The following is an 11239-nucleotide window of genomic DNA, read 5'->3' on the forward strand; positions in this document are numbered from 1 at the left end:
ATAGGCAAGGTCACTTGGGTCCAGATACCAATCCAAATTTTCTAGATTTTGAGATTCCCAAAGGCCGCAATCCAAACGTCAGGGACTAAAGTACTTACTGTACCCTTTCTTGTCCCAGTGGCTTCCTTGAGAGGACATGCAGCCCAACAGCCACAGAACACCAGGAGTCCAGATGTTAAAGATTATCTCTTGAATGCAGAGGAATGCATGTCTGAGATTAAAAGGCAGAATTAATTTATAACACTCTCTACCTGTTGGCGGTATGTGCTCCGCTTATTATCTGCACACAGTGAGTTGCAGGACATTTACAACGTTGGAAACATCTCGGAGCACGTGACCACGGCAGCGAAGTTTAAAAGGGGGCATTCGTCATGTTTTAGTCTGCACATCTGGTTCTATCATACTTACCAAATGATTAATATAGGAATATATTACGGCGAAATCCTTTCAGATCAGTTTTATTGGCTAGGAACTGGTGTATTTTTTTCTTTCATCTCTCCCTATTCCCTTCCTCCCCTTCTAGGCTGAACTCAATTTTCCAGTCCTAGATTCATTTGAGCGGAGACAGGGACTCTGGTACACTTGCCTTTGTTCACTCCCCAGCCACAAAGGGGGTGGAGCTACATGCTTTGTTTTGCAAAGCACACCCATTAACCAGACAAAACTAAACTGGTATTCCAGAAGTAGACGAGATCAGGAGCCTCAATCAGATCAAGCCACAAAGAATTAAATTCTAAACTTTAAACTCCCTTTTATTGAAATATAAGTTTGTTTAGTCTATTTACACCACAATTTATGCACATATATACATAGAAGGCAGAATCTGTCAAATAAAAAGTTTTTCTTACTAAAAAATTAAAAACAAAGTAAAGTGCATGGAATTGATTTTTTTTCTTCTTCTGGTGAGCATCATCACTGTCATATTTTTGGTCAGCTGGGAGGAGCAGGAAGAGATTCATTACTGACTCTGCTGCACACAGCTAGTCCTGAATTCACAGCCGTCAGGCCAAAATGACTAGAACTGGGGAGTCAGACAAATCGCCAGGGTCTGTAGGGCTCCCAGGGGTGAGGGAGTCTTGTTCTTTGTCCTATCCAGAGCTGTCCCTCAGCCTGGAACAGTTATCTCACCATCGCGGCGCTGGAACAAAGGGAGAACACAGAAGGGGGCTCCACCAGCCCTTGTCACAGCCTGCTCTGCTTCCACCCGTGCCTTGTTTGATAGGAAATAGCAGGATTAGCTCACGGGCTCAAACGGAAGTTTTCCTTTTTGGGAAGGGGTGGAGACAGCGACAAGAATGGTCTGCATCTCCCATAGAGACTGCCATTCGGGGGCCAAACCCCAGCAGCCAGTTTCTTCGGATCCAATCTCTACGCAAGCACAGAAAAGAATCCCTTTTAAAAGCTGGGTGGAGGGAATATTATAATTCTCGCCTCAGTGAGTTTGCCCTTCCAGAACTTGGAAAGGATACCGCCTGGCATGAAAAGAAAGGGGCAAGTGGGTAAAAACACAAGTTTTTTTAGACAGCTTCGCTATCAGGCCGCTGTGTGGGCGTTGGCCGGTTGGTCCTAGCCAGTGGCAGAGAAGACAGCCCTCTAACCTTCATTCATAACCCACTCCCTCTCTTTCTCGGAGTGCCATTAAGTCCCCGGGCCGGCGGCCGTACTTGGCCTTGCAGTGCAAAATGTGCTTGGCTAGGAAGTCAAGGCGGCGCTGTAGCAGCTGAGCATGGGGGTCTGCGAGCTCGGCTAGCTCTGGGAAACGTGGTTCGTGGCGAGTGTAGAGGCGCAGCAGCCGGGCCGCGGCGTCTTGACCCCGGTGCAGCTCCAAGACCCGCCTAGCAGTCCGCTCTCGGAACACACACACTGACTGTAACAGCGGCTCGTTATACTTGTCCCACATGCCGGCCACCCGGTAACCGTGTACCAAACCCGCCTCATTGTCCAGAAAGACCAACGCCCCTCCCGGTCCTCGGTGCAGGTTGCTCGTAGCGCGGTGCATAACGCGTGGGTCCCACTGCAAACTGAAGAGGTTGCTTACGAGCCGGTCGAAGTTGGCCGTCAGATAATCGAAGAGGATCAGATCAGTCCATTGTACCAAGTCCACCAGCTCTGCCTGGCTAAGGTTGGTCAGTTCGCCCCCGGCGTCGCGCAGGGGCCGCAGACGGCCGTCTTCTGATCGCCAGGGCTCGGGCACCACCACGTCGGTGAGGTTGGGTAGCCAGCGCGTCAGGCTCACCACGCTGCCCTCGGTCCAGTGCGCGGCGCGCAGCTCCTCCTGCACCTGCACCCACTGAGCGCCCCGAGCCTCCACCCGAGCCAGTGCTAGCGGCGGCACGTGGCGCTGGAGCCCCAGCAGGCGCGCAAGGTAGTAGGACAGGGCCTCACCCTGGATCTGCTCCGGGTTGATGCCATAGCGTACACAGGCACGGGTGCCGTCGGCAAAGCGGGCTAGGCGGTTGGAACTGCGTCCGCAGCCTCCGCGATCCAGGGCCACTACCCGAGCACCCCGCGCCACCTCCAGCCACGCTGCCGCCTGGGCTTCGGAAAAGCCCCGGGGCACCTGCTCCTCCAGGCCGCGGCTCCAGAAGATGCCCCCGTGTACCGCCGTGCGCTCCGTGGGCTCGGGCAGCCCGGCTGGCACGTGCCGCCCGTGATCGTCCGGGTGCCTCCCAGGCGGGTTATCTGCGCCGGCCGCCAGGGTGAGCAGCGCCCGGAAAGTTTTCAGGGAGCCGCCGCGGGCGTCCCACGCTAGGGGCGGGGGCAAAGGGAAGCGCGGCTCGGGCGCGGGGCCGCCACTCAGGGTCGGATGCCTGGGGAGTCGATCTTCGGGCGGCCAGGAGGCTGGCAGCTCGGTCCGTGGTGGCAGGAGCCCTCCCCACAGCGTCAGCAGCGAGCCCAACGCCAGCAGCCAGAGCCCCGCGGCGGCGGCGGCGCTCCGCATCCACCGCCCCATGCTCCTGCCGGCGCGCCGGTGCCACCGCCGCCGCTTCAAGCCAAGCCCGGGCGCCCGGACGCGGGCGGTGAGGCGGGCCCGGCTCCTGGCTGGCTCCGGGACTTCGGGTGCCGGAGCCCCATCGCGGCCGCGGAGCTCTGCGGGGCTCTGGCCAGCGTTCTGCTCGGGCGCTGGGAACTCGCCTCGCCGTGGCTTCCCAGCTGCTTTTGTATTTCGCTGTGAGACCCTCCGGCGGGCGCGATTCACAGGCGCCCGGACCACGTGGGAGCGAGGGGGATCCCCCCTCCCCCTTCTCTGCCGCCTCTCCCCGCCCCCCACTCCCCCGCCCCTTCCCCTCCTCTTTCCCTTAAAGCGGCAACCGATCCTTCCTGGAGCGAGAGGTGGCCCCACGCTAGGTCCAGGACTTCGGGGTCGGGAGGAAGCTGGACTGGTGGCGTCCGTGCGGGGGCGTCGGAGCGGGAGAGGCAGAGACCAAATCTAGGGCCTGGATGTAGCCGCACGTCCAGCACTCTCGTGGGAGTTGGGTGATCGCCTTGTCCCTTTGCTTGGACTGTGTCTGCTCTCCTGGAAACTTCAGACAGACGCCCCACCGCAGTCCAGGCGCTGCAGGGCAAGGATCAGGGCGGGTATTTTTGCAGCCTCACTTGCTGTGATTCATACTGCCTTATGTAAATTCCCGGGAATGTTTCGAGCCCTAGAGGATATGACTCCAGTCGGCAGAGGAACCATCTGTAGCCAATGACTTTGAACTTACAACCCCTTACCAGAACAAGCTCCCCAGTATGGATCATTGTAGGCTCAAGAGCAATGAGATTGGCCTCTGACTTTTTCTAGGGATGCTGGGAGTTAAATCTTGCTGTGCAAGTTGAACATCCAAGTCAGGTCTTCTGGTCACTTGCCACTTGGTTTTCCCTTTTTAAAGAAAGTTGAATCTATAGAAATAGCGACATAAAGACCGATACAAACATACATTTCCAACATTCTCAATTTACTTTTAACTTGTCGTTTAGCTGGTTGCTTTATTTCCAATTATAAATTTCACCCAAACAAAGGAAAATAAATAACATTTAGATTTACTAGTTTAGTGCAAAGGAAAAAGGAGTAGTGGCGTGGGGAGGGGGGGCAGTGAAGGAAAAACACCACAAAACAAAAACCCACCCTTAAAAACCAATGCATCTTTGTCCAGATCTTCCCGGGTTCAATCTACCAGGAAATCCCTCGGAAACAAACTGGCTCTCTCCTTTCCCTTCTTGTATCCTAGATCCCAAATTGGAAATGCATAGTCCCAAGACTGGGGCTGTGAGGGCTAGTCCTCCTGAGAGCCAGCGTTGGTAACCGTCCTGGGACCTGTGCTGCTAGGCAGGTTCACTGCTACTGAATTTCAACCCCAGTCCCACAAGCAGGGTTTAAAATCGGTTCCTTTCACATTATAGTCCCCTCTCCTTTTACATCACTTAGTGCACAGGAGAGGTTTCAGCTGTGTTACAGCTGCAGCACTGTGTGTGTTTATTCTGGCGTTACAGGGTAGACCATGTCATGCTTGTGACAGTGTAGAGACATCAACCTTCCATGACATCACTGACCCAGCACTGACCCAAGACATATATCTTCGTGGGTTTCTTTCCCATCGGCATATACTGGCTTAAATGTAGGGTCTTTGTTGAATGTATTCCTGACCACAGGACTTTTTATAGCTCTTATCTTATAAAAGAATTACAATGCCTTCCATATAGATCCAGCACAATATATTAATTCATTAAAAAGTACTTTTTTTTTCTTGCCTTGAGCAAGCTTTCCCCTCCTCTTTCCCTAGGGAGCAGAGACTGTCTCTTATCAAATTTTTATTTCATTTACCAGCTAATATAGTATATTGCATGAAATAAGTACCGACTTCATTGAATTTCATTTTTGTCTTTTGATTTAACTTCTGGGTGGTGGTTGTTTTGTTTTGTTGCCTTCCCTGCATTGGGCTCAGTGTGGGCGAACTGTAAGCAAGATCGCCACCTTGTGGGCATAATCAGAACATCATCTAATTAGAGAACTGCATTTTATAGTGTGTGATTAAGTTAAACTCAGAATACTAAACACCACTGTGGGCCAAGTTATGTCCTGAGGGCAATGGGACAATTCAAAGTGGTTGGTGGGTCTGTGTTTTTGGCTGTTAGCAGAAACTGTGCATGTGTAGTAGCTCCCAATGATCCATTGTTGGAAACGGCATAGGGAGTCTCTCATTGGCCAGGGCACAAAGCCTGGCATTTAGTGAGTATTCAGTAACAGTCTGCTGATTAATCTGGAATGAGATGAAACTCTGCAAGTAGCATTATCAAAGTTTGTTTCTTTAAATAGCCCACTGCTACAGGACACAAAGAAACTTTTCTTTGATGTTCTTAAAAATAATAAAGTATTGGTTAGGCCTCTGTATAAGGAATGCGAGGGAAGCAACCATGTGATTATTAGTCAGGAAAGTTGACTTCAAAACAAGCCATCTCAAATCCCAAGCCCTCACGATCATTGTAAGGGCACTGAAGAAACCGAAGCTTGAAGGAACGGGCTAAGATCTTGATGAGCTGGCTTTACCACTGAGCAACCCTTGTCTTAGCCAGGACTAAGCATACTCTTTACCAGAGCAGGATGTATGCATAAAACCTTTAGCGGTTAAAACGCAGACTTGCAGAAACCCAGAGGAATAAGCTGGAGAAAGGAAGCACACACAAACCTGCCCTGCAGAGTGGAAAGCAGTTGGATTTACAGTGATGTTTGAGTAGCCGGTGTTTCCAGACATGCTTCTGTTTTCCTGTTAGCCCTCCGACATCCTTAGCTTTGGAGCACCAAGACCTCAAACATGCTTTCCCGGAAGCTCTGTGACAGGGAAATGCCACCTCTTTTAGCTTATGACAGTTGCTTCGTGGTGAGGTACCACTCAGCTATGCTCAAATAGGAACCTATTTGCTCTTTTAAGACTTTTTAAAAATATTCCTTGAGCTTAGACCTCCAATATATCCAAAATTGCCTGAGGCCCTATGTGAACAATGATCAGACTCCTAGAACTTCACTTCCTGGACAACACAGGAGAGGTAGGGTGAGCGCTGGGAGCAGGGACTGAGGCTGGAAAGCTGGAAGACTTCCCGAGTCAGGCATTTCCATTTTCTGACTTGTTCCTTAGGCTAGTTCTTATCCTCCATGCGTTTCAATTTCTCGACTTGAGAAATGAGGATAATAAATCGCACTTAACTTACAGGTTGTTATGCAGCTCAAGTGAAATATTAACAGTAACCATAACAACCCATTAGCAGGCACTTACTGAGTCCTCACTTATGGGTGTGATGTGGGACTCAGCCCAGCATGGGCTTTATCCATCCATGTCGCCCTCCCAACTAATATCATTGCCCTCATCATACAGACGGCATAGCCGGAAGTCAGTGGTCTGATGTCACATGACTGGCAAGTGGCATAGCTGAGGGTCCAGGACCTTTTGTATGTTGTAGATATCAATGTCAAGTATAAAAATGATTGCATTAAATCAAAGATTCAACTCAAACTAACGTTTACTTTGAAACATTCTTTGGGGTTGCTACTGAGCGAAATGGTGAAGGATCTGTCTTTGTGTCCTGGCTGTGGTCCTGACCTCAGTGTGTAACGTAAGTTCTTTTCTTCTCAGTGCCTTCGGCTTCTTTGGTGGCTAGGATGGCAGCATTCATCCTGTGCCTTGCTCCAGTGAACTCATGTTAAAAGCCGGGAGTCTCCATGTAGCTGCAGGCAACCCACTCAGTGCTGCCTCTCCATCTGACCTCCTTCGTTCTGATTTTTGTTGGATTTTCTGCCGAGTTACAGACCCTTCGCAATGATAGAGATGCCCAAGTGCATCCTTTCTGATGTTTCTATGAAAGTCAGAGAGGAAGCAGGATGTGGTGGTGCATATCAGTAGATCCCTCTTTCCTGGAGATGGAAGCAGGATTGTAAATCGGAGGCCTGCCTGGGCTACTTGGTGAGACTCTGTCCCAATAAAGCAATACTCCTTTGATAAACAGGACAAATAAAACAATACTCCCCCCATAAACAGGACAAATGAGAGAGAGGGGAAAGAGGATCATTGACACTTCTCTGATTCCAGAGTGATTGCATGACTTCAATGCTGGTCAATACCGTTGACCTCAGACAGCTTTCCAACTCAGCTATAATTCCATTGTGTGTGTTTGTTATGAACTTGACCTTGGACAACTTTCTAACTCAGCTACAATTCTATTGTGTATGTTTGTTATGGCTGGATGGTTGTGTCTCTTCCAGGCTTGTGTATTGAATTCCCAACCCTAATGCCATTGTCTTAGCTGTAGGGGCTTCTGGAAAGTGATTGGATCATAAAAGTCATTATCCCCTCATGAAAGGGATTCATGTCCTTATAAAAAGACCCCATATGTAGTGTTCTTTTGGTCATATGAAGACCCAGTGAGAAACTGCTGGGTATGAACCCATAGGAGTGCCTTCAAAAGACAGTAAATCTCGTGTACCTTGCTCTCAGATTCCTTTGTCTTCAGAAGTGTGGTAAATACTATTTGCTTTTTGAGCTATCTGGGCTATGATGCTCTGTTGTAACCACTCAAATCAAGGTCGTCTTTATTCTCCAGTTTCTCTCCCAGGAGGGCATAATTCCTTTCTGTTTGAGGAGTGTTCTCCTTTTCTTGGTCTTGCTATATATGGTGGTTTGAATTGGTATTCCCCCCGCCCCCATAGACTCATGTGTTTGAACACTTGGTCCATAGAGAGTTGATGGAGGAAGGTCATTGGTTAATTAAATAAAGAAACTGCTTGCCCTGATAGGTTAGAACATAGGTAGGTGGAGTAAACAGAACAGAATGCTGGGAGGAAGAGGAAGTGAGCTCAGAGACGCCATGCTCCCCTCTCCTGGGCAGACGCACACGATGAAGCAAGCCGCCAGGTCAGACATGCTGAATCTTTCCAGGTAAGACCGGTGCTACACAGTTTATTAGAGATGGGTTGATCGGGATATCAGAATTAGCCAGTAAGGGTCAAGCAGTATTTGAATGAATACAGTTTGTGTGTTGTTATTTCGGAGCATAAGCTAGCCAGGCGTCCGGGATGCTGGGGAAGCAGCCCTGCCGCTCCTATTACTACAGAGAGTGGCACTATTAGGAGGTGGGGCCTTGTTGGGGGTGGAATGTGTCACTGTAGAAGCAGTCATTGAAATATCATATACTTAAGTGATGCCCAGTGTGGTACACAGTTCTCTTTCTGATGCCTGTGAATCAAGATGTATATCATTCAGAGCCTTCTTCAGCACCAAGTCTGCTTGCATGCAGCCAGGCTTCTCACCATGACAATAATGGACTAAATCTCTGAAACTTTAAACAAGACCCAATGAAATATGTTCTTTCATAAGAGTTGATAAGAGAGAGAGAGAGAGAGAGAGAGAGAGAGAGAGAGAGTCATGGTGTCTCTTCACAGCAATAGAAACCCTAATTAAGACACTATATGACCATGATGTGTGCCTTCAAAGAATCACTTAACTGTGTCTGGAGAGATATTGAAGTCCATGAAAGTCACATTACAGCTGGGTATGGTGTGTGCTTGTAAACCCAGGGTTATGGCATGGAGACAGGAAGATCCTGGGTTTCACTAACCAGCCAGCCTAGCCAAAATGATCTCTAGGATCACGAGAGATCTTATCTAGAAAAATAGGGTGACAAGTGAGAGAAGACGGCAACATGTGGCTTCCACATGAGTTTCCCCAAGATTGCTTAGCTGATCTTATCCTATATGTATGTATGTATGGCTGTCAAAGGCAGTCCTTCTTATCCAAGAGGATTATCTTCCAAATATCCAGTGAATGCCTGAGGCCTTACACAATACTGAATCCCTCTTTTCCATGTAGGCTCTGCTGGACTGCCACACAGTTTACCCATTGTTATGCCCTGGCGCCTCCTCTGCATTTGCTAACGAGCTCTGGGATTGTTAAGGGGTGCCACAATGCGGTGATAGTCAGTCTGATGGTAACAGGTTTGTGTCAGGCCGGCAGCATGGACAGCATGGATACCCTGGGCTAAAGGATAATTCATATCCAGAGTGGGAGATTTCATTACACTGCTCAGAGTGGCACACAATTTAAAAACTTATGAACTGCTTATTTCTAGAATTTTCCATCTAGTATTTCCAGGCTGGAGTGTAAGGGAAACCATGGAAAGTGAGCATGGGTAAGAGGAGGCTACTCTAATTCCTGGTTCCAGCTAAATTCCATAGCTAGCTCAGGGAAGGCCAGGGGACAAAACAGTTTTTAAGTATACTTAACCCCATGTGTCTGAGGGAGCCTCTCTTTTAGGAGTTCACAGTATTCCTGGAAAGAAAGAGTTGACATAAACCCCTCCAACTCCCACTATCATGTATGAGTATTCCAGGGAGCTGACTTTTGGGCCTGTGTTTGAAGAAGGTGTGTGTGTGCACTGGCTGGAGACTAGTGCCTGTTCTAAAGGGGAAAATATGGGCAAATTAGTTTAGCAACACCCAGCACATATTTGAGTCCTAATTGGAGGAGATGATGTAAGACTTCTGGGCTAGGGAATCGCGAGTCGGAGCTGCCTTTCTCGACTTTCTGTCTTGTCTGCCACAAGTGAGTTACTTCCATCATATGCCTCACCGCAATGATGTTCTGCCAGATTGTAGGCTTGGGATCAACAGGGTCAAGGGTGATTGACCCTGCGAAACTGTGAGCTAAAGGAAACCCCCTACTTAAATTGTTCCCTCACATAGTTTGGTCACAGTTACGGAAAAGTAACTGATTCAAATGGTGAGGTTCAGATATGGATGGGAGGCCAGCAATTGGGCAGGCATCGTATAAGGGAAAGGTGACTTAATTCACACTTTCGGGATAGTGGAGGAAAAGGATGGAAGGAACCAGAGAGTTCCTGGTTTCTGTTGGCCTGAGTTCATTGGCAAATGACTGTTCTTCCCTGTATTTCCCCGTGTTTGAATCACTTTGAGATGGAATTGTCTGACTATTATTTCTATATGCTACGTGCCCTTCCAGGAGAGCAAGCAAACTAGAGAAGGGGGGCAGACTTGTAATCAGCTCCTTCATCTCAGCTGGACTGCTGGGGCGCTTGTGCCTTTGGTCTTTGGGAATATGTGCACTACATCCAGGCTGTCTTGGATCTAAAGAAAATCCCCTTGCCTCCCTGGGCCTGTTAACTCATCTGTGAAGAGAAGATAACAATTCCATGTTTCATTGCTGTGTAGATGAGTTGTGCCTTCCACGTTTAGTAATTGCTCAATAAATTTTTATTGCTTGCTGTAACAATCTTGGGACTTTATTTTAGAAAGAACATTGGAACTCAGAACAGGGAGTAACTGATCCTGCCAGGGAAGTCCAAGAAGGCTTCCCTGAGGACACAGATGCTAACATGGTCATGGAAGGCACATTAGGACTTAGAATTCCAGTTTGAGGGGCAACACAGGGAGCAGAAAGTGAGTAGAGTGGCCAAGTGCCCAAGGGTGTGTCACCATGTCTCCTCCTCCTCCTCTTCCTCGTCCTCATCCTCCTTCCTTCTCCTTCTTCTCCTTCTCCTTCTTCTCCTCCTCCTTCTCCTCCCTCTCCTCCTCCTCTTCTCCTCCTCCTCCTCCTTCTCCTCTCTCCCTCCCTCTTCCCCATCTCTTTCTCCTTCTCCTCCTTCTTCTGTTTTGTTTTTCAAGACAAGGTTTCTCTGTGTATGCCTGGATGTCCTGGAACTCGCTTTGTAGACCAGGCTGGCCTCAAAATCACAGAGATCCACCTGCTTCTGCGTCCCAAGTGCCGGCATTAAAGACGTGTGCCACCACTGCCTGGCCTATTTTTTCATTCTTAAAGCATTTGAATTTGATTAATCCTCTTCTGATGAATGAAGCAAATGCTAGAACCCTCCCTAGATGGAGAGGCATGGTACGAGAGCTTCTGCACCCCTCGTCACTCTTGGATTGTCTCAACCCACCTTGAAGAAATCCACTCAGCAAACATTTTCTGCCAGATGCGGCGACCCTCCCCAGCTTTGTTGATTTTGATCTTCATGGCTGCCCAGAGCTTTACCCAGCGTGCAATTAGTGATTCTGCACCTCTCCAGCTTCCCCAGGCCCGAGTCTCATCAGTTCCATAGACGCTGAAGCTTAATTAAGCTTGTAAAGCTTTCTGATTTCCTCCGATGAAAGGTGGCCTGTGAGTACCAGGTTTTATTTTGGTGGCTCCTGCCAAGTGTTATTATAAATAGGACTTAGTGCGATGTGGCTGAGCTCTCAGGGTGATAATGT

At 48.9% G+C, this 11239-nt stretch overlaps 1 protein-coding gene across 1 annotated transcript; it reads right to left on the minus strand.

The window, feature by feature from the left end:
- Positions 1-740: 740 nt before the first annotated feature.
- Positions 741-3245, minus strand: Fjx1 (four-jointed box kinase 1). The gene has a single exon (XM_041679304.1). The coding sequence runs from the start codon at positions 2951-2953 to the stop codon at positions 1601-1603; it is 1353 nt and encodes a 450-aa protein (XP_041535238.1). The 5' UTR covers positions 2954-3245; the 3' UTR covers positions 741-1600.
- Between the last annotated feature and the right edge of the window lie 7994 nt (positions 3246-11239).

The sequence above is a fragment of the Microtus oregoni genome, unplaced genomic scaffold (assembly GCF_018167655.1).
Source record: "Microtus oregoni isolate MIOR12 unplaced genomic scaffold, Mior012 000031F_ref0000149, whole genome shotgun sequence".
In the NCBI taxonomy this organism is placed as follows: Eukaryota; Metazoa; Chordata; class Mammalia; order Rodentia; family Cricetidae; genus Microtus; species Microtus oregoni.

Coding starts and splice junctions, on each gene's coding strand:
- Fjx1 (XM_041679304.1), bottom strand. CDS start 2,953: ATGGGGCGGTGGATGCGGAGCGCCGCCGCCGCCGCGGGGCTCTGGCTG.